This window comes from Microchirus variegatus, assembly GCF_963457635.1.
Source record: "Microchirus variegatus genome assembly, chromosome: 2".
NCBI lineage: Eukaryota > Metazoa > Chordata > Actinopteri > Pleuronectiformes > Soleidae > Microchirus > Microchirus variegatus.
In genome coordinates, this window is record NC_139803.1 from 29565134 (window position 1) to 29593001 (window position 27868).

The 27868-nt window shown below is 43.4% G+C and overlaps 1 protein-coding gene across 1 annotated transcript in view; it reads right to left on the reverse strand.

Annotated features, from left to right (window-relative positions):
- The window catches only part of pacrg (PARK2 co-regulated), a gene marked incomplete at its 5' end in the record, with an annotated part of 122633 nt that overhangs the window by 53210 nt on the left and 41555 nt on the right, over window positions 1-27868 (reverse strand). The window contains 2 exons of the mRNA XM_083906364.1: window positions 4328-4477; window positions 10657-10828. Of these exons, the coding sequence (XP_083762490.1) occupies window positions 4328-4477; window positions 10657-10828 (322 nt within the window). The remainder of the gene's footprint in view (window positions 1-4327; window positions 4478-10656; window positions 10829-27868) is intronic.

A 27868-nucleotide genomic window follows, 5' to 3' on the forward strand; every position in this document is an offset into this window, starting at 1 on the left:
ACCCCTGTGTGTGCTTCTGTGTGTGTGCGTGCATGCATGTGTGTGTGTGTGTGTGTGTGTGTGTGTGTGTGTGTGGGCGCCTGCACAAGCGCTCAGCAGTGCATGTGGGTGAGACCTTATCATAGCTGGCCACATTCCTAGCAACAAGATAAAAGAGGCCAAATGAACCAAATCACCACAGTGTGTGAGAGCAACACTGCACTAGTGTGTGTGTGTGTGTGTGTGTGTGTGTGTGTGTGAGGGTTTGTCAGTGATGAATAGGAGTCTAAGGACCTACACCTTACAGATAAGCGAGGGAAAATCGTCAGGACAACAACAACAATGCTACAGTGCAGACTCCAATGAACAGCACAGAGCTCTCCCACAGTCACACACAATATGGAGCCATGTAGAGCCATGAAGATGTCATTAAAATAACCCTCATGTAGCTCCTGACAATTACTGCTCGACTTGTGTTGTATACCCGTGACGTCAGCCACAGGAATCTGAACTTCCTGCTTCAAAGCATTCCAGAATCGTGCCATGTTGACATTATTTGCAACCAGAAATTCAAAAAATCACCTGCAACCAGGCTCCTATTGGACAATACCACCTGTCAATCAAACTGTGTTTATAAAATGTGCATTGGGTTCTGTTGCGGAAGACTCGAGATTTGCTCGTGTTATGAATCAAGTGAAAATGAATCCCTGTTTCTGTGTGGAGTTCACATCATCTCCATGTTCTCTGGTTTCGTCCCACAGTCCAACACATGCAGAGGTTAACTGGACACTTTCAATTGACCAGAGGTGGTCAATGGTTGTCTCTCCATGTTTGTGATGGACTAGCGATCTGTCCCTGTCCATGTACCCTGCCGTTCGCCCGGTGTCAGCTGGGATACACTCCAACCCATATCCAAATCGGCGCCCATTAGTGCTCCTAAAAATATTTTCTTCCCTCTGCTGCCTTATAAAATTCCACAAAATCTTTCCCTCTCTTCCTCAGATAACACACAGTAAACGTCCTTCTTTCCCTCCTTCCTCCCTTACTTCCTCCCTTGCTTTCTTGGAGCTGAGAAGAGGAATTTGCTGGATGAGGGCGCACATCTCTGCCTCATAAGGAACGTTGTTGCATTTCATTAGAGATAAGATTCATCACAGCGAGCAAAACAGGAGCGCCGCGCAAATCGCACTGAAGGAATTCTTACATTGTCCCCAACTCTGTCACTCACACACAAACACACACAAACACACACACACATACACACACACACACACACACACACACACACAGCTGATTGGCAAAAAGGTACAAAGCAAACAAAGGCTGAAAGAGCTGATTCAGGAGACATCAAGGACGGTGATAGCATGTGATTGCTCATTACTGTGCACTTCAAAATGACACATGACTCTGTCAGTGGGGAAAAATGACAGTCGGCTAGAGTTAAACAGGCGTTTGTTTTATTTTCCTCCCTCGCTGAACAATGGATTCATTCGTTCATCAGAGGCCTGGATCGCAGAGAGGCTGAGCTTCTCTGGTCAGAGGTCCAGTGTGCTGTCTAAGTGAAAGGAAACCCAAGGGTCCATTTTGGAAATAGCTGTCAAGTCCCAGTGTTGACCCTTGGAAAAATGTCTCCGATAAGACGTGTATACAGAGCAATTTAACAGGTCACAACCCTGTCTCACAGCAGGAGTGTGTGAACACAGCCTAGGGGATCTGTCCCATGATGAGACGCTGCTGATATCTGACTGTAGCTCTGACCCTACAGCAGTGGCTGTCAGACGATCGATTCGCCGCTCAAACAACCAGGGAGACAGGGGGACAGAGTCAAGTTGTGTCGCTGCAGCTGGGAACAGTGTGCGGAATGTGTTGTCCGCGCGTCGACGTGAGCCAGTGGACATCTGCTGGAGCATTCTGTGCCCAAGGCTGGCAAAACCTGAACAGTGAACAGAGAGAGACAGAGACAGAATGCTGCAGAGGAGTCCAACAGCTGCATACTGTTTGGGACACAAACAGATCTATTCAGGACAGATGTACACACACACACTTGGCATATACTGGACAGTGGCTCCGTTGTGGCTCATGAGATAAGAGGGATGCCATGCGAGCTCTGGGAGTAACAGTGTGGGAGAGCCAAAAGGAGATGTTACCACACACTGCTACACAAGCCTCTGTCTCTGTTTCTTCTTCCTGTGTCAAACACAATGATCATGACTGTCTGTCTGCTAACGGCAGCACACAAGTGTGGGACTGGTACTGGAGGTGTGTGAATGTGTGTGATAGCTGATATTAAATAGACTTCAATGAGAACGTTTATACGCAGTAAGTACAAAAGGAGAGGGAGAGGAAGAAAGAGTGTGTAACGCTACACTCACACATACGTATGTGGTGCAGGCTTCAGGTGTTGCTGAAATGCATTGTGATGTCATTGCTTTGCTTTGCTGCTTGGAAAGTTAAAGGTCACACAGAGTGGTCCTGTTGCACATATATGTTAGTTATGGAGGTCTACTTACATACATTAACTTGTTTTTATGGTCAAAAACCTCCTAGTTGCTGTAAACGAGCCAATAGAAATCTCTCTTTTCTGACGCTGTCCTCAGCCGCGATATTTCAGACTGAAATCTCACACCCAGAAGACAGACTGTGTTGTGATTGGCCAGCCAGCGTAGAGGCTTCCCAACTGTCTTGTGATTGGAAGACCCAGAAGTGACATAATCAGCACACCCGCTCTCAGAAGCGCAGCTCCCCCTCTGGAGCGGTGGATGCACTGCTACTCATTATCAAAACATTGTTTTAACAATGTTTAAAAATAGCTTCTTCACGACTCCCCACCGCAGTCCATTTTATGACTTTGACCCGGAGTCAGACCCAGAGTCAGAAGACACTGTCGCTCGTGAAACACCTCCACAATGGACGTTATTCTTCTTCTGTGGTTCAATGTACGCAACCGGATGTGCCCGGACTAGTGCCCGGAGTAGGAGGATCTGCTGTTCAGGAGAACTGTTGTTTGCGTAACCGGACCAGGTTTTTTCAGAGATCTCGCTGAGCCCGAGATTACAATAAAACACAGCGTTCTCAGCAGTGGCTGAACTGTTTGTTTCGAAATTTCAGGGCTTCACAAACAAGGTAATGACGCAGATACACACTAAAAACTTCACTTCTGATAGAAACTGGTCGAAAAAAAACGGTATTTAGCCTCTGTATGCTGAATATCAGAAAGACAGAAACTCTACTCAATGCAACTAAGTTCCCAAACAGGAAACATCATCCTCGTTCAGCAGCTCAGGTCCTGTGCTTTGGCAGAATTCGGTGAACCCCTGTCTGCCTCAGACTGGTCTCTCGAGGAGAGTTCAATAACCGGGGGCATCGTACAGGTAAGAGGTCGGGGCTCAGGTTTAATCAATGTTCAGACGAGCAGGCGGACATGCAGACAGGCGAGCACAGTAACGAGCAGGCAGGAGATACAACTATTCCTGGTGGGGTTCACTCGCCAACCGCTGAGCCTGCGCCGTGGCAGAGGAGCTCACGCTTCAAAGCGGTTTAGGGGATTGATTTGACAGCTAATTTAGAGAGGAGATTTGCTAATAAGAGAGGCTTTTCTTTCCCCATCCTTTGTCTTTCCCCCACTATCTCATTTAGCTCCCTTCTTTCTTTTTTAGACATCAGCAAATAGTAACAGATAATGTAAGCGAATTAAAGAGACAAGAGACTCAAATTGGATATTGATTATGGGACTAAAGCTGTGAGTTTTCCCCTGTTAAAGCCTGTGTTTAAATGACTGAATGACAATGTCACTCTTCACACGCGGCTGATCGTAGTGAGTGGCGTTTGGCTTTGCTTGTGCTTCCAAAACCTTCAGAGGGCCCACATCGTGTCACACCATGCTAAGTGCTTTGACGCCGTCACACAAAGAGCCCCCGGCGTATCAGAGGCTAATCTTTCCAGGTCCACTCACTCAGGTGGGGGCTTTCAAAGAGACCAAGGACACATTCTTCTGCTCAACAATGCAGCCTGACTGACGGCAGAAAGGACAGAGTGGAGCTTCTCTGCTGAATAGATGTTTAAATGGGGGGAAAAAAGGAAAAACAGGTGCATACGCCGGATCCAAGGGAGGACATAATGGGCAGAAAACCGGATGCTTTCTGACTCACAGTCAAACAAAATCAGACTTTTCATTTCTGCACCTCTGTGGAATCCCTGGGTTTAACCAAACCACAGCAATAACAAACTGCACGTCAATATCTATGACTGTTATTCACAGTCTGTTAATTGCTTGCTCTAACGTTCACTTTACACAATGGTCGCTGCACAATCACACCGACACGCCACCATCTGTCCGCCTGCTACTCACTGTTCATGTTCTTGTACATGTTGAGAATGAGGAGGATCTGCTTGTAGTACGGCACCAGGGCCTCGCCCACCATGTCTCCGGACATCACCAGGTGCTGCAGGATTTTCAGGGTGTTGCAGATCACGTGGCGGTTCCTCGTGTTCAAGGCGTCTGGAAAGGAAGGAATGAAGGAAGGAGAGAGGGCAAAGGTCAGGAATAAAGTCTGAGAAGAATAACAGTGAGTCCAGTTTCATAGGTAAACTGGATTTACAGTCAGGTGAGTGAAGGTATAGCAAATGAAGAGCAATTTTGACTCTCTCTCTCTCTCCCACACATGCAAGAACGCACACACTTTCCCTTGAAACCATTTCCTTTAGAGCTGGGCTTTGATTTAGACTGGCACGTCTGCAATCAGTGATTCCAAATGCACTGGGGAGACAGAGGTAAGTGAGAGCCAATCGCTGGGCTATTTGGCCTACAGCTGCACTTAACTCCATCTCCCACTGATAGAGAGAACAAAAAGGAATGATGGTGAGAAATGGAGGGCTACAAAGATCAAGAGAGACGAATACAGAGGGGGGAAGAGAGGACAAAAGACGCAGAAAGAGACGTGACAAGCAAAACAAAAGGCAAATGCTTAGAAAATAACTGTGATTAGCAACTAAGACTGACGTTATTGTTTTTGTAATTCTTTACACAAGTTTTTTTTGTGTGTAAGCTGCATGAGGGCTGGTAATTCTCTTTGTGCAAAGTGTCAGTCTGAAGCAGCAGCAGCGGCAGCATATAAACCCCAGGTAAGGAAAACAGACCAAAGTGATTTCTCTTTATGACACCTTAAACTGTCATTTGATGCCTACGCTCACCAAAGGAGAATCATCATGGCATCAAAGCACCGATTTTACAAGCAGCAGCAACAACAACAACAACAACAACGCGAGAATGACAAGCATGAAGAAAATAGTAATTCAAAACAAAGGAGGGTGAGGGGAGACACAAAAGAGAGAATCTAACTTTAAATCAGAAAAAAACACATAAAACAAAGACGTGATTTGAGGTTTTAAAGGTCTCATATTATACCCTATTTCTCCAAGTTAAACTAGTTCCCTGGTGTCCTAATGAACATGTCTGTGACATGCTTTGGTCAAAATACCATAAGGATGAAGCACCACAGCAGTTCAATCACCCTGCCAAAACAGCCCTGTTCAGAACGCTCTGTTTAGTAGTATCTCTTTATTTAAAAAAAAAATAAAAACCTTAAGGGACAGGAAATGACATCAGCCACAGAGGCGACTGGGAGCTAACAGCAGTTAGCATTTGGAAAAGTGATCATTTGCAGGCTCTAGCAGACACATTGCCGTCATATATAACATGTATCCACTGGAAAGATAAATCCTCTGAGGCTGGAAGTTTGTGTAGGACTCTGTGCTGCACTGTGGAGCCAAGAATATAACTTTTCGCGGCCTTTGCGGACTTCCTGTTTTCTGATACTGTTGCCCTCGCCAGCACTCTTGCGTGTTTTACGGACAAAGCGGAGCTCCGTGAGACAACAATTCCAGGAATTTTGCGTCTTCTGACGTCCCAGTGAGCGCGGAAGTTAACGTCGCGTGTTTTATCTCCTGTACTTAGACTGAGGAGGACCACAAAAACATGACTGAGTCATCTTTTTTCACACTTTGCCGACTGATAGGACCTCCAGAGTCCCAAATATAAGGATTTAAATGATTAAAAAGTTGAGTTTGCATAATATGGGGCCTTTAATTGAATGAGTATGAGTAAAACTAATTACGACTAAATACAATTTAAAAGCTGGGGGACTGATGCTATCATAACAGATGTATTTGGTCAGAAAAAAGTTGCAAACTCAGTCTCAGTCTAAATCTCCCTTGAAATTCTAATTTTCTCTCAAACACAAACTGTAAAATGTTGAATTGCATTAATCATAAACCATTAATCAAGTAAGAGCAAAACTTTTCTTTTGAGATCCATTTGGCACGAGACATTGACCTTGACACACTACTATGGTGTACAAAGGTACTTTGTGAGAGAGAACATTGTCTCGTGTCCTTTGTTTTCTTTCGCTCCCAAACACATCTTTGAGTGAGAAACTGTGTGTGTGTGTGTGTGTAAGACCAAGCAGTGACGGAGATGCTGAATGAGCGACTCCATTGTGCTCCGTGCCATCTCTGCATCTTATTTCTTAGCGTCTCCACAGACACACGGACAGGCACAGAGATCTGCCGTCACCAAGATAAAAAAAAACTAAAAAACCTACATTACAAACAATGAAATTCTAATTACAGGCCAGTGTAAACAATTTCCCCTGCTGTGATATTTGTACCACGGAACTGTTCAATTATTCATCGGCACTCTCGTCTTTCAGGAAAATAAGAATAAAACCTGTGTTGGCATTATTCTAAATAAAGTCATCATCTATGCTTCATGTTCAGTGTAAAAATACAACAACAATGACCTCATCGCAGTGAAATGTCAGAAACGTGGCGACACGTCGGAGAGCTAAGCGGCGAACTGTTCCTCGCTCGGAGTATAAATACACTTTCCAGATAAGAAGATGATGTTCCCGTGCAGGAGAGAGAGCCTCGCTGAAGACGTCCTTGTGTAATGAAATTCTCATTTTGGTTTCAAAGCTGAGCAAATGTTATGCCAATCAACCGCGGCTCAATGGAGGCATGGCTGTGAATCCTCCTGCCTCGTTAAAGAAGCCAGGGAAAAACCCAAAGCACAGCATTTCAGTCACAAGGTAGATGTTTTCTTAAAGTCACTTGGTAACGAGTGTTCATGTACTTAAAGAAATATGTACTCTACCGTTCAAAAGTTTGGGGTCACTTGGAAATGCCCTTATTTTTTAAATGAATATATCATTCAATTATTGAGAAATACACTTTATACATTATTATTGTGGTAAACGACTATTCTAGCTGCAAATGTTTTTAATGGAATATGTACATAGGTGTACAGAGGTCCATTTCTCTCCAGTGTTCTAATGGTACATTGTGTTTGCTAATCGCGTTAGAAGGCTATTAGATGATTAGAAAACCCTTGAAAACCCTTTGCCTTTGAAAGGCAAAATCATTATTTCTAATCTTGTCTATGTCTCGATTATATTTTCTATTCATTTTGCAACTCTTTTGATGAATAAAAGTGTGAGTTTTAATGGAAAACACAGACAAATTGCATAGGTGACCCCAAACTTCTGAACGGTAGTGTATATTTTTGTGTGTATGTATATTTCTTATATTTCTTTCATATAAAAGCCCTTTTTTCCCCACCTGTTAATTATAGTCTGGCTCGTGTGCAGTGAAAGGAACACGCTGTACAGGGAGAAACACTCGAGCATTTAAGTCATTGAGGACAGCGCCTTAAAGTATAATGTCAGACAGAGCCTCCTTCATTGTGTATTCTCATTGGGTGACCTGCAGTCATCATCAAAATTCACCATGGCCTGACATGACTCAGTCGGTCTGCAGATAACAGCCTGCCAGCCACATTGAAGATGGATTAATGTCAGACGGGAAAAATATATATCTCGCCCGTTTTAAACTGCAGACGGCTTTTTACTTTCTTCCTCTTTCCATTCCATCCCTTCTTCTTCCGTGCTACGTGGAAAAGTAATTAATCTGCGACAGAGACACGGACTGGCGGCTTCGCCTTGTGGACGCTAAAACAGGCCTGATTTTTTAATAAACCAAGAAGTTAATGAGGAGCAGGCCATTTAAAATTCCATTATCAGTGAGAAGTGTGTGTGTGTTTTCATGAAGAGCATCAGCATCACCTTTGCTCTGGCCTCCCCCCCCCCACTAAAAAAAAAAAATGGCCAAAAACTGCTGAGGGGTTTTTGAGTTTGTAAATTAAAGCTGGAGTTAGTGAGAGGCTGAGTCAATCTGTGTGTATTAACTAGACGTGTGTAGAGTGGCTCGGTCCTGATGAAGGGGAGAAACAAAGAGGAGGTAAAAGGATTCAGTGGGATCTAGTGGTGACATGGCAGTTCGCAAATACATTCATTTCTTCCCCTTCTTCTTTGTTGAGCAAAGTGTAGGAAAACACAGCGACCTTCAAACCAACAAACACAGAAAAACATAATTGGAAGACCTTACTCGAGAGCAACTTGGTTTTCTATTTTGGGCAACAGTATATATATATATATATATATATATATATATATATATATATATATGTATATATGAAGGTGTCAAGTGATTACCCATGAATGAAAAGATAATTATGTACTTCTCTTTTAAATTTTCTGCAAATGTATCCCCGAAAAACCCACAGACCGGCCTTTTGAATCCTGTGTAAATGACACAAAGTGAATCCTCAACCACTACTGAGTACATTGTTATTCATTCAAAAGACTCACTTTAGTAAATAATGTCCTTCTCCATCATTGACTAAATAAGTAAATGAACCGTTCATCCTCTGGCTCTTATCCTGTTAAGGGTTCACCTGGGGCCAAAGCAACCATTGTATTGAAAATGTCATTGAAAACTGTTTTTTTGTCATGATGTGAATGTGTTTGTATCAGGGCCGCGTACAAACAACTTTAACCTGACACAGTTATAGCCAACCCTCTGCTTAACCTAACCAGAGTTTAAATCCTCAGAAATAAGGCCTCATTAGGACATTAGGTTAGGTCAACACTTATAAAAATTGAAATATAAAAATCTACACGTGCAGTTTAGAATATCACAGTTTAAGCTGCATGTATAGTGATTACACTTTACACGATGATTCAGTTTGTACTCGAGACTGTGATGGTTAAAGTCTTGCGGTGTGACCTCGGTGCCACTGGGCGACAACAGACTGCGCCAGGTTCCGTCTGTCACTGTGCGTCTGTGTCTCTAACAGCAACAGCCCTGTCTAGTGCACACACGCACACACACACACACACGGGCCAACTGTCCGTGACTTGAACACTATCTCAGGCTCTCTGGGCGCCACTTATAGGCTCCCACTTTGAAACTGACACTCTACTTGGCAGTGGCGCCAAACAGAAGAGAGTGTGTGTGTGTGTGTGTGTGTGTGTGTGTGTGTGTGTGTGTGTGTGTGTGTGTGTGTGTGTGTGTGTGTGTGTGTGTTGAAATTTCCCTCCTCACAAAAGCCACACACTCTCTGCATTCCCCCGCCCCCCCCAACAACTTGACTGAACTTTGATCCCGTCCGTGTTTGCCTCACACACAAATATCTTTCCTGTCACGTTACCGTATATTCTGATGTCTTGAAGTCATGGACCACTTTGCTGCGTGACCTTTCTGTCCACCTTCATCTGTGTGTGTGCGTGCGTGCGTGCGTGCGTGTGCGATGACACAGTTACACGCAGCACGTCACCACATTCATGGCAGATTATCAGGCGATGCTTTCAGAGCCACCTTCTCCTGGCAAATGCAGCAGCAAGGACGCTTACACCGGGACGGCTAATGTAATAATAGGAGCAGCGTGACTGTGAAACCAAATTAGGACTTGTCACAGGACGTGTGTGTTTGAACAGGTGACTCTATTCCTGGTAAGCATGTTGTTCTATTTCAGTCTGTGAGAAACCTTTTGAATAAATATTCAACATTTTTAATAGGATTCCTATTAGTGTATAATTAATCACTTCATTTATTTCAAACTTTAATTTATTCCTAGTTGCCAAAACAACAATAAATTGTATTTTTGTTGTGTTAACACCAGCTGCACCACACGGGCCTTTTGTTCAAATCTGTATATGATTTACATCTGATTTATTTATATAATAAGCAGCTAGTTATAATCACCAGGAACAGGGATTACCCTCTGGTACTTGTGATTTGTCAACAAACAGAAATCAAAATGTAACAATGCTGTCATCAAAACAGTTAATAATGTAATAATGACATGCAAAAAAAATATGTATTAAGGCTGCAATTAAACTGTGGCTGAGCAGATTAAATGACTGTCAGTCAATTATAAAAAAAAATTAATTAAGATAGTAGTGCCAATTTGCTGACAATATTAATTAAATAGCTGGAATAGAAGTAATATTCCTGAGTGATTACACACTTTAGGTTTTATAGACAACAGAAACAGGGCTGGAGATGATTTAAAGGGAACAGTAACTCAAATAACCACTTTATTAGGTACACATAATACCCACAGGGGTGGCTGGTAGGGAAATGTTAAGTGCACAATTTTTATGTTTTATGGCAACACTCGTTTTTATTTTCAGCTGCAACAACATCGACGAGTATCGAGACAAACACACTTTTCTCTGTCAGATTGTAAAAAATAAATGAAACAGACACACAGAGGAGTTGTGATGTGTGTGTGTGTGTGTGTGTGTGTGTGTGTGTGTGTGTGTGTGTGGTAAACCTTACTCTTGATGGGGATGATGAGCTGAGGAATGACCGGCTGGATCTTGGGGCCTCCGTGCTCCAGCATGTCATGGATCCCCTGGCGGGCGAAGAACTCGTACGGGTGAACGGTCTCGCACAGGCCGTCGAAGAACAGCGGCAGGTAGTGGTGGTAATCCAGCTTCTCAATCTCCACCTGAGGAGAGAGAGAGAGCGACGTTTAACATTAAAGGGATCATCGGATGTTTCTTATAGAAGGTTGGACAAAGAAAGGAGGGTTGAGTGACTTTCATCCATGCCGTGCCGTGCCGTGCCGAAGCGAGGCAGTGGAAACACGGCAATAGAGTCCAGGACAGGACAGATCAGTTTATTGTGTATAAATGTAGGGATTCTGAATCGTTATCACATTACGTATCTCACTGACGCGGCCGTATCAGCCCACACGCCGCCTACCGAGTAAAGATACCGTTCCAAACTGTACCGTTCCGTACCGTGACGGAAACACGGCTTTAGCCAGCGACACAGATGGAGCCCCACACCTGACGGCCTCATTACAGACACCGAACACCCTCCCTTACCCTTCAATCTCACCGTTATTCACACAAACATTCACAGCAGGTGAAAACACACCGTGTCATTTCCAGGAACTTGTTTGCATTCCCATCGCTTCAGTCTTTGCACACTGTATTTGTTTAACCTTGGCTAGGCTAAATCTAGGGGCTAAAACCCCTCTTGCGGTCAATTATATCCCTTGCAGTGAAAACATTCTCACACACACACACACACACACACACACACACACACACACACACAATGGCAGGGAGACAGCTGTTCAGGGGATCATGACACAGCGGCATGTGGCATCCTGTGGGCTGACATGTTAACACCTGTTTACAGCATTTACAGAACACACACACACACACACACACACACACACACACACTCCGGCCTGGCGGATGAACACATTTGTCCGGCTACAGGTTACAAAGCATGCTTTGAAGTCGTTTGGCTGAGTGTGTGAAGTCTTTCATGTGTGTAAAGCAGCACATGAGGCTGCGGAGAGCAGCCGACCCAGAGGAGGGCCGTCCTTGAGCCTCGCGCGTTCTCTGGAAAATCATCTCAATACGCGATGTCTATGCACAGGATCTAGTTATTGACTGAGTATTTATAACAGGAGTATCGGCTGTAGCTGTAGCGCGACATCCCAGCGGATCGACGGTTGAACGAGTTATTAGAGGTTGAAGGGGGGGGATCTTTTTTTCTTTTTTTTCATGTAATGAAAGGTAATCCCTTCGGTGCAGAAGCAAATAGCCTCCAGCAGTAGGCGACGGTCCCTGAGGACAGCTGAAGCCATGAGGAGACATTCTTTTACACACACACACACAGTGCTGGGTCATGCCGGTCTGTGCTGAAATGTCACCCAGACAGTGACGCTTGGTGCTTTCAAGTCCCCAGCCCTCACTCAGCCGCTGGTCACAGCCAGGGCTTCAAAGAGTACACAGAGATGGAGAGAGAGAGACATAAAAAAATATGGTGACGGCGAGAGAGAGAGAGAGAGAGAGAGAGTGAGACAGACAGACAGAAAGAGCTCACACTGTTAGCGTAAAAGAGACGAGGCTGATTGCTTTGAGGCAATTTGCTGGCCAACCTTGACCTTTTTCCCCCGTGCTTGGTCAAGACCGCGATTGTGAGTCAGTGGCGGCCTGAAGATGAGAACAAGAGCAAACATGAGTCCAGAGAGAAGGTGAAGAGAAGGACTAGAGGCACAGCAACGATAAATGTTTGTGACAGTCAGTGGCACAGAGACGCGTCATCCATGAAACCATTTTTATAGAGGTTTTTTGAAAGTACATGAAGTAAATGTAGCTGCATCTATTTCAAATACACTTCCATAATAAATATATTAAACCATGATACAAAACCCTGCCCTCTCTTAATCCTGAAAGTAAACTGATTTATTGAAAGCTATATTAAGAAATTGTTATGTTACTCGTGTACTCTTTTTCAACCATTATGCAAAGGAATTTTTGGTAAAAAAAAAAACAAAACAAAAAAAACAACTTGAATTCAATCCCTGTCTCGTCTACCACTTGCAGATGTGTCCTTGTACAAAACACTTAATGCCAAATTGCTCGTGGCAGTGTGAGAATGTGCCGGCACAAAAATGTGCGACAGAAAAGAGCTGCATGTCGATACACTTCGACAAAAAAACTTTAGTATTTTTAAATGTAAAAGACAAGAAAAGGTTCTCCATGAATACAGAGCATGTATATTGTTTGTTACTGTCATATAGTCAAATCATTTAAAGAATAAGGCCATAAAAGCTGTAATTGTCATTACCTTTAATTGATAACAGCACAATCTCACAATGAAGGCAAAGACACAGACTGTGAATGTGAATATGTTGAGGGAATAATTACGTGGCAGCCTTCATGTGCTGTGGCTGTGAAGACACCTCTGAACTCTTTTAGTCTCTTAATCAAAATCACATAAAGCACTTAGAGACTGGCTGAAGATTCTAGTTAGCGCTTAAGGAGAGAGGGGGGGGGGGGGGGCAACACACACACACACTCACTCTCTTATATAACACATATATACTTACACATTCACAGAGAATCTTAATCAGCAGCTGCACTGAGCGCTAACTCTTGCATCCTTTATCGATTGCCTGCCCAGGTTTGTTTGTCTTCGGGTGCTTGTGGGAATCCCCCCCGGAGTCCAGGGAGTCAATGAGAGTGAAGCGCAGAAAGACTATCAGCAAAGGAGCAGCAATTAGCCCCGAGACACAGAGCCACATGTCTGCAGCAGCAGCACACGCACACACATACACACACACGCCAACAGATGAGACATTCTGCTCATTCCGCTCATTAAAAAAATGACCAAATGACCAAATGTCTTATCACTTGATTTAAAAATAAGAAGTTCTCCATCTCAATCGCAAGTTACAGGTCTTCAATACATAATGTCCATGTTTTCAGCTCATATGTCATGTGTTTGGAGGTTAACATTCCGGTTTAGGTATAGTTTTACAACTGTGCACAATCAAATCCCTCAAAACACCAGATCTGTTTTCCCTCTACAGGACGATGCACCCACATGTCTCTCAACAAATATGTCACTTTACAGAAGCTAAAGAATCTAAAACTGTGGTTTAACCAAGTCCTTATCAAATCTAACCTATGTCGTCAGACTAAAAGCATCACTTAAGAAACCGGTTGCGTGTCACGACTTGACGTGAATTCAGATTTTTGTTTACACAAAGATTATCTGCTATATGAGACGGCGCTGTCGTGTTTTAAAAAAAAAAAAACAGACGTAACATTGGTGCCACTCAAAGGACGAGGGATTCACTCCACTGTCACGAAGGCCAGAACGGACGATCCACGAGTTCTGCTGTGAAACTGTATCACGAAAGGCTAAAAAAAAGGACTTATGTATGATAGACGGCGTGGCACGCATTCAAAGGTATTTAAAGAAAAGTATGATATGAAGAAGCAGAGAGAAGAACAAGAGCCAACAGGCAAGAGAGGCACAGCAAAACATACCAGGATGGATGGATATAGATTGTTTTTGTTCTGGTGAAAGTCCTGTTTGCCGTTTTTGACTCAGACTCATTTTCATTTAACGATCTATTCAATTAATTGCAGTTTGACAACGGCCGTTAGTTGAATATGTGCAATACATTATGTCGTACAATGATTTCAATTATTATTTATGATGGAACATTAAGACTTAATTATGTCCATGCAATCACAAGTGAAATGACATAAATGAAGGTGGAGAGGGGAGAGAGCAGCCCCGAGAACCAATTTAATAAGGAACAGATCAAATCACCATCAAAAGTTTGAGGACGGCAACATCGGCATCCTCCCTCCCTCCCATTATTAATATTGCATACAAGTTTTATTTTGGATCCCTAACTTCTTCATGAATCTCATTTTAAAACTGGCCTCTCTGCAGACGACACCACAGAGACACAATCTGGCAAACAGGAACGATAATGTTGACAAATAATAATGTGGTGTCCAACATGCAAACAGGACAGACGCATAAACACGTTGTTCTGTGAAAAATATGAGAATTTGGAGCTAAAGTTGCACCATGACAGTCATTACAGTGGGGTTATGGAGATGAGGTCATCGTCTCTGCACCTCACAGCAGGATGAAGTGGAATTTAGCTCTTAAAATCGCTAAGTGTCGACATGACAACGACAATTTCCTTGCTGGATGAAAAAAAAGTGTTGAGAATAAAACCAAACCAAGCTAAATAGCAGCTACTGCAGTTTATTCAAGACAGAATTTATTTGCAAAGACGCTGCACACTTCACATTCAGCAGCTTTTATGACATGAGCCTCTCATCATTTTCATGAGCACACTGTGCACAACACATACTAATCATTTATTTATCCAAATCCAAGCTCGTCTCAAACCGTGCTACAGGTGCTCAACACACTGGTGATTCTAAAAATACGTCGGCGTGCTGCGTGTGCTCGATGTGAGTATCAGAGAGGAATAAAACGAAACAGAATATTTTGACTTTTTTGGAGGTCACGATGAGCGGAGCAAGACTGGAATAGGCAAACGATAAAGTGAGGGAGAGCAGAGTGAGTCACCCATCGCTATCTCCCCTGCCAGCTGTTTCCATCTAACAAGCGTGCGAGTGTGTCCAATTCAAAGCAATACTAGAAATGACCATGATGTCAATTGAATTCAAACCAAACTACATGCGGAATGAGACAAAAATTGGGGGATTCAAAGATTCACGAGCAGGACGCGAGCTCTGACTCTTACAAGAACATATTACACCTCACATTCAAGCAAACATACAGTGAAATTAATACAGATTATTGGAGGATTAAAAGCACGGATGACAAACATGAGCCGTGGTAATTGAAAGAGTGACCATGTGTAGAGACTGTGTTTTGGTTAATGCTGAAAGAAAACCTCAGTAGTTCCAGTGAGGAATTGCACATGGCAGGGCAATTTGTTTTTTTTTTTCCCCAGCATCGCCTTTATCACACCGTAAAAAAGAAAAAAACAGCCACAGCACTGAGTGCAGGAAGCTAAAAAAATGCATTACCCTAAATATTGATAAGTTTCCAGACACCAGACACTGCTGCGGGCTTTTTTTTTTCTCCTCTATGCAGACATGAACTCAAATTTACTCAAAATGTCATCACTAAAATCATTATTGAATTTTTTTTTTTTTTTTTTAAACCTGCGGTTTCATTGTTTACTTAAGGAACGAAAGGAAATGTGGTTTGTTTTTGCTGCCACTGAGAACTCATCGCAATTATTTCTCCTCAAACAAGGCAAGCATGTAAAACCAATTAATGTTGGCAAACACATTTCAAACCTGCCAGTGGAATGTTGGGTAATGACTGTACGCCGGGTATATTCTTGTGTTCAGTCAAGTCGTGCACACGCGACAGTGACAGTGGCCTCTGTTGGCCACGACAGTCCAAATCCACCGAATCCTGCAAACCTGCGTTTGGCAGCAGTGACTGGGGAGGAAGAAGGGAAAAAAAAAAAGAAGAAGGTGGACAGGAAGATGGAAAGCTGAGCAGATTGGAGGAGGCTTAGAAGGATAGGGGGATGTAACGCGAGAAGAAGTTGAGGTGACACAGACACTGTCAAGAACTTGCTCCAGTTTTAAAGGTGAGGCAGCTAAATAAAGCTCAGATTAGGACTCCACTCACTGTACTCCTCACTGTGTGTGTGTGTGTGTGTGTGTGTGTGTGTGTGTGTGTGTGTGTGTGCCACTGTGATGGAAGTAGGCCAGAGCAGTTGAGAGGAACAGGAGGCGATGAACATGACAGGAGCTGGAGAAGAAGACAAAAAAAAAAAAGCCTGACTAAAGGTTTCACAGCGGGACTTTTCCTTATCTCAGTGTAATGTGTGCAGTGTCTGACGCAGGCCCTTTTTATACGACCTGGTCTCGGCTGGTGCCCGTGTCTCGTGTCTGGATCCACGGCTTCCAGTGATTACAGCTCCAGCAGCCCGAGCTTGACAACACACAGGCAGGAGTGTAATCAAGTCAGAGAGAAAGAGAAAGAGAGAGAGAGAGAGAGAGAGAGAGAGAGAGAGAGAGAGAGAGAGAGAGAGAGAGAGAGAGAGAGAGGTGTAATCAGCGTTTCCTCTCCAATCAGCCCCAAAATCACTGTCTCTAATCTGCAGCCAGCCATTGATGGGTTTGATTGATAGGATGGATTTGTTATCTGGCTGTGGGGGTCTGCAGGGACCAGAACAACAAGCACGAGCGAGAGACAGAGTCAGCTTATCAGCTCCTGCTACATTTGTTACCGCTCCCCTCATTGAGCAAGCTGAGCTTTTTCTTCCACCCCCCCCCCCCCCCCACCCCTCACAGGCTACGACTGCAGTTCTCCTCTCATTTATCATACAGAAGAATTAAATGTGGACACTTCAAAGTACTTGCACACACAAGGGTCCCCAGGGGCGTGTGTTTTCTCCCTGTTTAAATTGGAAAGGGCCGATCCATCACTGGCTGTTTGTGAAGGAAAACAGGAAGCACGGCGAGGATGTATTTCAGCACAGCGTGTGGTGTTGCGGGCGCGCGTCCACGCGTGTGCATTAATTCCCGTGTATTTCTGCATGTCGCCGCGTGCGTGTGATTAGTCCGTGTCAGATTCGAGGGGAAGATAAGGGGACGCGCTTTTTCAGCAGGTAAACACCACGACTGTAAGCTGCATCGACTGGCGCCCGCACTTCTCGCTGTGATGAATCTGGCTCCTCTGCCTCGACGATGAACGGAGAAATCCACGCACAAATGTTCAAACAAATGTTCTCGTTTTCAATGAGCAGGTGATGAATGAGCTCCATTGATTTTGCGCATGAAGCCAAAAACAATGGAGCCCGAGATGAATGATCGCGCTGTGTGAAATAACGAGGCGGCAACACCAGGGCCCCGTGTTTGAAGAAATACGTGCATTAACATGCAAAAATAATGGTGAAGCAGTTGATTTTAATGCGAACGTGTGTCTCTCTAATTACCAAGTTGCAAAATCTATAGACTTCTCTCCATACACGGGTCTATAACTTCCTCCTGGGAGACTCCTGTATTCCTCACGTCCTCCACACTGGAGGTTTGGTCACATTATGTTGACTTTCAATGAAACAAATCAATCCCTGCCATTACAAACTAAAGACAATGAGAGCAATTTGTGATTCGCTAATGTGTGAATGCAGTGTCTTTTGGTCAAAGCTAAACACAGGGCGTCCTTGGATTATGACTTTCGAAAGAGCTTATATTAACCTTTCCTCCACCTAAGACATCTTTATGTGCTCTGCATCAAAGATGCCAGTACAGTAGATTGTAATGTATGTGTGACAAGTTCACACAAGTGCCTTTGTATTCTGCTCAGTACGGCACAAGTAGATCATGTGATTTACTGCAAAAAGTCACTGAGCTGAGATTGTTTTGGACAGTCAGACGTCCACAGTACACGAAGGTGTGACTGTTGTGTGAAAGAAAGCTCCCACTCTGACTGTCCGTCAGTAAACAGACACGAGCTGTTTGACACTGAACGTTTTGTGACTACCAATAAATAAATCTCACACAAAGCAATTTATCTTTTTTTTTTTTTAAAAGCTCTCCGCTCCGGGTGTCAAATGCAACTGAGACAGGAAAGCTGACCCTTCACAGCAGAGCAGCACAGAGCATCAGCTGCTTCAGAGAAGCACAGAGTGTTTGTCAAGTTGTCTCTTAATGCGATGTTCTTGTTGTTGCCAGTGGATAACCCTCATTCTGTGTTACGGACCGAAGATCAAACACAACTTCCTGAGCTCCATGGACTGAGTGGACAGTGACACAGAGAGAAGATTTGGGTAAGTATAGGGTAAAATGAAAAAAGAAGAGCTCAAAGAGACACAACCCCCATAATCTTTTACTGCATCGATTCACGATTACAGGTCAATAACAGTCCATTCTTCGACTTGTGAGATGTCTGGGTCCAAAACCACAGCTGTCCAAGACGGTGTCACTAAAAGCACCTTTTTGTTAATATCAAAGTGTCAAAAGTCACCACTCAATTACCTGTCATATATTTCTTGTGTCAATAAAAGGTGAACCGAGGCATCTTCACATCTTAAGATGAGCAGGATTGTGGCTCGGGAGCTCGTGGTCGAGTGTCAGCTCTCGCTGCTCAGGGGTCAGTAGAGATGTCAGAGTAAAGCTCTATTGTCAGGTGATGTTGAATCAACCTTCTGAGGTAAGAGCGGCAGCCAACTGTGCATGTGGGCGATGGTCCAAGGTCCAGAGATGATCAAAAAAAAAAGAAAAAAAAGAAAAAGATGTTCGGTGTGATGACAATCAAGAGCCAAACAGCACGGTGAATGGAAGCCAGCAAAGAACAAAGCTTTATGCACAGGGGTGCACAAACAAATGCACACAGAGGCTGAGCACCCGCAGGGAGAGAGATGTCATTCCCTGGCATTGATGATAGCATCTTCAATCCCACGCTTCAACACTTTCACTCTGGACATTTGGCAGAAGAAGTGAATCTAAAGACGGAGGATTGTTTCAGGGAAACTGAAAACTGCAACACGGGAAATAGAACTAGAAAGTGCACATGCATACAAAAGATCCATGCAATCTGTTATAGTTCATATTCTATGCAGCAATCTTAACGCTGACACTAACGAAACCTCACCTCGACGATGTCAACACATCACGACGTTTAAGCTTAAGCCGCTGTGATGCTGAAGTGTAATCAACAGTGTATTCAGTGAACCCTATCATTAGTGTAGATTGTTATAATGCACAGCAGCTGCTGCACAGACAAAGATGTGCCCCTTAAAGTTAGAAACATCCTGTTCTGCACAATCTACACAACTGTTGCCAGTGATGCACACATGGTGAGTGTATTCTGGCAGGGAACAAACTATGTTGACTTGTTAGCTTGTTTGTGCATTTTGTTTTTTAAGTAATGAACAGACAAGTACACTTGTTATTTTGGGCCTGTGAATAACACCGGAGTTTGTGGGGTGAAAATCTCATATATATGCACTCTGGATGAGGAGGAAAATCACTACACATCAGTGCGTGCAATATTAAAATTACCCACGTTCTCTGGAGAAATAAATCCTGTCCAAATGGGGTTTACCATACAGTTTCAGTGCTGTCAGTGCCGTTCATCAGGTATGCAACGCGGGCCAATTCTAAAATCAGTGTCTCGGGTGAGGATTGGAACTAATACTGAGCCTAAGTGAAGTGTTTCACTTAATGGGTGCTGGGGAAATGTTTTTGCTACGGTTCTCTAAATTAGTAAAACAGTGAACTGACATAACTTCGTGTTGTAAAAATGAGTTTTTTTTCCCACCTATTGTTTCATTAATCATGTCCTCTTCAATAAGCCACTTATTCTGTCTGCACAAATTCAGCTTTTCACTTAACTAAACCACAACTATAGTCTGCCAATATTGCTTCATATTTTCTATTAGAATGGCACACTTTATGCACAAAGTCTAGCCTGAATAACTATTCACAATTAACAATGAGAATATACAAAGATGCATGTAATTGGACGGACAAAATCCTTCCTGCATGCAAACTGTTTCCTGTAGAAGTGACCAGAGAAGTCACAAATGCATGCACGTGCATGCACACACACTCTAACTCATCATGGAAGAAAGGAACAGAAACAGTGCAGCGAAGCAGGTGTAAACACCAAAAGGAAACACAAGCCGTGTGTCTGCACACAGGAAGTAGTAAGTCAGAGCTTATCTTCAGCGGCACAGAGCGGGGAAATCTTCCAGCTCTTTTCAGATGTGACACATAGGGAAGATGATGTTGGTGCTTGGTGGAGAGGACAGCAAATGAGGAAAATAGTCCCCTCCCTGCACAGCAGGAGGTAAACAATCACTGGCTGGCCCCAGGAGGAGAGATCTGAGGCAGATAAACAGCATGAGTCTCGTCGAGTGTTTAAATGCAGAAAAGGAACCATCAGTTTGTTCTGAAGAACTTCCTTTGTTCATAAGCCCGGCAACAATTAGGCAGTTCATATTTTCTGCTGTTGTTTTGTTGCTGCCATTAATGTGAGTTGAGATGTTTTTTGTTTTTTTTTCCCAGAGAAAATCCCGTGGAGAGATATGACAGGCACTGTCAGATGACAAAGTGAACAGCGAGGAGATGAAGATGGGTATGTTTCTGACAGGTTTATTACAAAAACTGGAGGTGGAAAACCACCGCTCGGCCTTGGTGCCGCCCGCTACTGCACAGCCATACGCACACGAGCACACACGCAACAGACGAGCATACGCCACATCGCACAGATTACTCACGAGATTACTGCGTCTGATGTTTCTCTGAGAAAACATCAGAGCGATAGCAAAGGAAAAGAGGGAGAGTTTTACTTTAGAATCAAAAGTGGAGAACGCAGCATGAGTAAAAAAAAAAATGCCCGTCAAAGCCAATGTGTTGCCATTGCATCATCCATACATTCATATTTTATATGCAGAGGAGAAAATGTCATCAATTCTGATGCCAGCACTTCTCATCAAGTCAATGATCAATTATTTTGGCAAAGCTAATTAAAACACAAATGCTCCGTCTTCCTTGCTACTTTACCTTTTTCTTTTAATTGGATTGGACGCAAACTGCAGACACTCAAACGTTTCATTATGTTTGGATACAACCCTTGCATGAAGTTATTCTCTATTATATACTGTATAAATGCCAACTTAAGGTCATCATATCAAAAATTCACATTCGGCCGATTCCACACCCTTGAAATAAATAGCAGAGAAAACAAGAGGACGACTTTCTCACAGCGTATTTGGCCTGAAGGATGCAGTCAGTCCTTACGTCTCCACTAATTCACTCCAGGTAATCACCAATACAGCTCTGGAGGAATCGGACAGATAAGGAAAAAGGAGAGGAAGTCAGTTTAACCCAGAGAATGAGGATACATTGAGAGGGGCCTTTGAATGAAATATGGCTGGTATTATTCCTCTCTGCTGTGCAGACAGGGCCGTCTGTCATGGCCGGGGACGGGGCCAACGAAAGTGGGCTAAGTGGTCAGGCCATTTTCTTGTGCCTTTCCAAGTGGCTGAATAGATATTAGGATTTTACAGGCTATTACACATGATAATTGCACAGCATATTGAATTTCAAGCAATTTTCTCACACCGCCTCCCTTCTTCTCGCTCCTTCTCTTCTATAAATAAACACTTTTACAGTATGTAACGCATCCATCATACATGGACTATGGTTTAAAGGTTGTTCACGACACAACAATCAGTGTCCGTGACATTCATGTAAATTCAATAACAACACGACACTAATAGCACGACTTAGGCCGAGCTTTAGCTCTTTAGATATTCATCGAAGCCAATTAAGTGAGGAGTTTAATCATAGAGCAGTGTCCAGTTTATTCACACTGTGAATTCTGTCAGAACTTGAGTTTTGTCACAGGGATAAAATGAAGCCAATGGCAATTAAGAAGTGATAATTAAGACTGAATAGTGCTGGCTATTTTTTGACCACATTTCACAGAGCACTGTCACTCTGTGTTTATCTTAATTGTGTTTTTCGTTGTTTTTTTTTCTTCAGCAGAAACATTTCACGAGCAGAAAAGCGCTGTGCTGCCAACAAATTAAAGGGAAAATGAAGCAGTGTTGTGAAAAAATAGAAACAAGAGCAAGTGTTTACTACAGGTGCTTAAATTAATATAGATTTTATGGCAAAGGGTGCACTAATAAAAAAAAGACGAGATTAAAGCAGGGGCGGATGTGGTGGCACGGCTAAAATTAGCACCAACGAAAACAGCATCAGAGAAATTAAAGAGGAGAACAGTGGCGCTGCACCAGTCGCGGCTAAACCTTTTTATAATCTCTCTGTGAAGTGTAGCTTTAAGCAACGTGTAGAGCAAGTTCAAATGTAAAGAGTACATCCTCATTACAGGCGTGTATGTACTTTTACTAATGCAACACTTGACATTTAACACATGCAAAGACCTACTTTGTGTTCAGCAGGGAGACTTGAGAGGAAAGAAGAGTCAGAGTTCAAGTCGGACATGTATGTGTGTGTGTGTGTGTGTGTGTGTGCGTGTGTGTGAGAGTAGCATCACTGCACGCACCGTCGTTCACACTTGCACACTCAGCGTAGTTGTGATAAAGTGCAGCGAGAGAAGACAGATTATGAAATGCTGATGGAGTACCCTCAGCACGACCATTCATCAACATAATTAACCATAATCAGCAGCATTCGCAGAGCGGGAGAGAGAGAGGAGGACGGAGGGAGGGAGGGAGGGAGGAACAAAACTTAAATATGTTCCTTTTTAGCAAGCAGAACATAGCTAAGATTGGGTATCGTGAACAAATGAGTCTTCCCATTGGTCCATCAGTTATCAAAGCAGTTATGGTCATTACTCACATGCTATAAAACAGTCGAATATGACAATGATAAATTCTTTACCAACAAACTTGCACTGTCAGATTAAACCATATATGACAGTGTAACTCCGGCTGCTTTGTCTCATTAATAAGCAATATACACTTATGACTTAATATATGCTATATACTAATTAGTGATTATATACTTAAACAATAACATAATCATGGGTATATTTAATACAATAACCCTCCCTGCCTTTTATAACAGCACATCAGGGTCAGCAGACGTGCTGATAAATGGTCTGAAATATTCAGTCATTCCTTCCCCCATTACACATGCTGATCTGTTCATTTACATTCATTATTAACAGCCAAAGGCAGCTGGGGCCATGTAGGCCAACGTACAGGAGTTTAACATTGGAATACTTGTTTTGTTTTTTTAAACATTTCTGGCTAATTTGGACGATGACCTGACAGCTGAATACAAGCTCACAGAGGATTTGCACAGTTTATATGGTAAATCAGACTCTTTAAGTGCCTACAGTTACTTAAAGGTCCCATATTATACCCTATTTCTCCAAGTTAAACTAGTTCCCTGGTGTCCTAATGAACATTCGGCGACCTTGAGTGTCTTGAAAGGCGCCTTTAAATATAATGCATTATTATTATTATTATTATTATTATTATTAATAACATGTCTGTGACATGCTTTGGTCAAAATACCATAAGGATGAAGCACCGCAGCAGTTCAATCACCCTGCCAAAACAGCCCTGTTCAGAATGCTCTCTTTATGTCCACCTTCAATTAAAAAGTAAAACGAAACTTAAGGGACAGGAAATGACATCAGCCACAGAGGCTACTGGAAGTTTGTGTAGAACTCTGTGCTGCACTGTGGAGCCAAGAATAGAACTTATGGCGGACTTCCGGTTTTCGGATACCTTTGCCCTCGCCATTACTCTTGCGTGTTTTACGGACAAAGCGGAGCTCTGTGAGACAACAATTCCAGGAATTGAGCGCATTGTGACGTCCCAACGAGTGTGGAAGTCAACCTTGCATGTTTTATCTCTCCTGGACCACAAAAACATGAGCGAGTCCCATTTTTTTACACTTTGCCAACTGATAGGACCTCCAGAGTCCCAAATATAAGGATTTAAATGATTAAAAAGTTGATTTTGCATAATATGGGACCTTTACTACCATTACTAAGAACACAAGGTTGCATTAAATGGACTGGTGGATGTTCATGATTGCTCTCTATATACTGTTATATAATGATGTATAATAACCTTTAATTCAACCATGTTACTGTTTGATCAAGTCGTTTATACAGAATTAACAGAGATCATCTGTGCTGTAGTAGGATACATCATTAATATGTATTCCAGCCAAAATCGATTACATTTCAATGCCCTCCTTATTCCCTCTTGGGGTGTTTATGGGATTTTAATTGTCTTTCTAAAAGGTTGAGAAATAAGTTCAAGCATGGACCCTTTTAATTATCTCCACGTATGTATGGTACGGTTCGAGTGTTCCGTGTCTCACGAGTGAGTCTCTGCCAAAAGCCGATCCCCTCTGACCCTGACCTTTTCAACAACTAATAGAATTATGGCGTGCTGAATGCCAATTAAATAAACACATAAATGGAAAACAAAACGGGCAGAGAGAGCACAGTGGGTGTAATTGCCATAAAAGCCCTTAAGGTAAACACGTGCTCTTCAGTCGGCAGCCTCAGTATAATAATATAGGTTGGTAGGAGGAGGACGGAGGAGTGTTTGTGTGCGTGTTTTGTGTGCGCACTGAGGTGCAGACACACAGAGCCAGGGGGAGGGAGTCAAACAGCTGAGGCTGCTCGCTGAATGTGTTGCTAATTTAGCTCCGTTTTAATTAGCTCTTCTGCTACTGCACGGCAGAGAGCAAAGGGGGCTCGAAGGAAGCCCCGCAGATCTGAGCAGACTGGCAGGCTGAAAGAGGCCACCACACTGGCAACTGTCTAACTGCTGCCTGTCTCACACCAGTCGCTGGGCACACACACACACACACATCACCCACCGCTGCTCAAAGAGCCCGAAGCCACAACATTAATTTTGCAGCTGGACCAGCAATAACCACACACACATACCATTAATGCCACTATTCTCTTTTTGTTTGTGCCTTGTATTCCTCCTGTGCCCTAAGTCGAGCTTTAATTAAAACATGGACCTACATTTTTTTTCCTCTATTTAATGCAAAGAAAAAAAAGTTGGTTATGACCAGCTTATGATAATGCTCCTGACTCCCTCTCTCTCTCTGTGTTTACAGAGTACAAAGAAAGAATGGAGACAATCCCCTTTGAGCAGCAAACAGTGCATGTCCTGATGGGATGAGCAAATATGAGCCTAACTGCCTCAGTTTTCTTAGAGGATTTATGATGTGGCGTCTTATTATCTGCAGGTCGGATTATACTGCCACACTGACACGCTTCTCTCCAAAATAAAGAGGTTCTACGCCACATAAAGCCCAAAGTGTTTCCAGAGCTGTGCTACACTCTCGTGCACTTTCGGCACAGACTTTAAGGCCGACTACTGTTCCACGTCCGTGCCGCTATTATCACCCTGAGCTTGATAGACTCACTCACTTCACCACTTGTCTTGTTTGCCTGAGCACCTGAGGCATCAGGACGATCCAAAAGGTCAAAAGGACGTCCGCATTTGTCCTCAGTGACATCAACCTGACGAGACCTCTACTTGAAATGTTCCAACTTAAGTAATGTGGCAAAAGTCTCCGGTGCAGACAGATTAAGGTTCCTGCAGGTGCAGATAGGGCAGAGAGGAGAGGGTCTTTGACTTGACTTTGAAGACACGGAGAAGATGGAGAGCTTGAGATGAAGGAGGCCGATTACTACTGTGCAGCAGAGAGAGAGAGAGAGGATCCCTATCTACCAGTCAGACTGTCTGGGGAAATATGCAGTGGCCGCCACAGTTAATGGGAGCCAGCATGTTTATTGTTCTGTTAATTAGCAGGGATGTGGTTCGGTCTGTAAAGATATGTAGTTTGTCTCAGGGAGGGTGGAGGAACAAAGTCAACACAGAGCTGCAACAGCACACAAAGCTTCAATACTTTAAACAATAATCTCTCCAACAATTCTCCAGTGGGTGGTTGGAAGTTTTATTTACGTCGCTGTTGAATAATTGCAGAAGTTATGTCACATTTCCTAACGCTCTGGTTTGATCTGGTGACTTTGATCACACAGTGTTGGCTCACTGTTTACCTCTACTTTAACAATATTCATTTCTCACCACAGCGACTTTTTCTGTGCATTTGGCACCATGTAGTTAAAGTAAGCAGATTTAATCCACTCAGTATCTTAAACACGTGGGAGCCACTGCTCTCAGAACTCTTTCAACTTCCCTTTTTTGGACAAAAAGAGAAACAGGAAAAATAAAATCATCCCCATGGGCCCACTTTTTTTGTGCTATTGTATTTGATCAACGCCTTTGGGCCTAAACAAAAGCCTACAGTCAGTTCCATAATTTAAACATCAGCCAGTCAATGTTAGACAGCAAAGAAGAAATAATGGATTTCCTGCTCCTTATTTTTTACTCATCACCTCTCGTACAGAATGTGCAGCCAATCCACCTGCATACACACACACTCATACACACACAATATCACACGGAGCTTTGGTCCAGACCAGCAGCAGAAGACAGTGGTAGCTTCAGGCCTCTAATTGGCCCCATTTCTCCTTCTCTTGTCTCTCTTTGTGCTTATGAAAGCACAAGCTTCTCCATCTTATACACATCTCTCAAAAAAGGATGGACATTCTGTTGCCTGCACTTATCCAAATACAATCAAACTCCCGGAATGAAAACCAAAGAGGAACGACAAGACTGTCAGTGTGTGTGTGTGTGTGAGTGTGTGTGTGACTGACAGAATGGGGATGAGCTGGAGAGCGGAGGCAGACAGAGCTGCGTTGGCTCCACACTGCGAGACATGAAGGGAGGCCATTGAGGGATCTGTCGCAGGCGTCTCATGGTCACACAGAGGGTGCTGTGAGCGCGACAGAGCCTCAGAGAGAACACAGCGCTCTTCAGAGGCTGATTGTGGCATGCATCACTTACAGCCAGTGCCTCCCACCCACTGTCCCCAGCCAGCCAATCAATGGGCCTATTGTTGGGACGCATGTGACCAGCGGTTTATGGATGTCCGTGTGCCGCAGTGTCTGGCTGCTGTCGCTCTAAAACTGTTACCGTTGATTATAAAGGAGCGCTGCTCACTCTGCCTCTCCCTCTCTCTCTCTCTCCCCCTCTCCCTTTATTCCTCCAGCTACTGCAGAGCCAATTTGCTAATGGATGCAGCAACCTTGTGATTCATTGTTTTCAAAGATACGCTTGGAGTAAAATGCACTAAATGATTTAAGTTTGCAGGCGAAATTTACATTTGAAAGCCGGCCCACTCTGGAGAGTGCCTCGCATCAAATATGCAAAGTTGATTATGTGGAGCATGGTCCTAAATCATTGTTCTAGCCCTCTCAGTGATATTAAGTCTGTATGGATCGTCTGTGGCGGTTGTCTACAGTTAGATCCACTTTTTAAAGATAGAAATATAAAAAAGCCGCAAGGAAGACAGTTGGAGAAGTCCCCACGGTCTTGAACTTTGGTATTAAATCAGCTTAAAGGTCAAGGCAGCACCACTGATGGAATTCTGCACTTAGACTTAAAACTGCAGAACACACGGTGCTCATTGTTATTTCCTGTCTTTTTCTGTCCAGTATTCAGTGCAGACGCCACACGTACGGTCAGTTCCATCTCCACTCAATTGTGTAGGCATGGCAGATCTATAACTCTCTTGAAGTCTCTGGCCCTTTTTAACCCATGTCAGCACAGAGTTATTACAGAGACAGA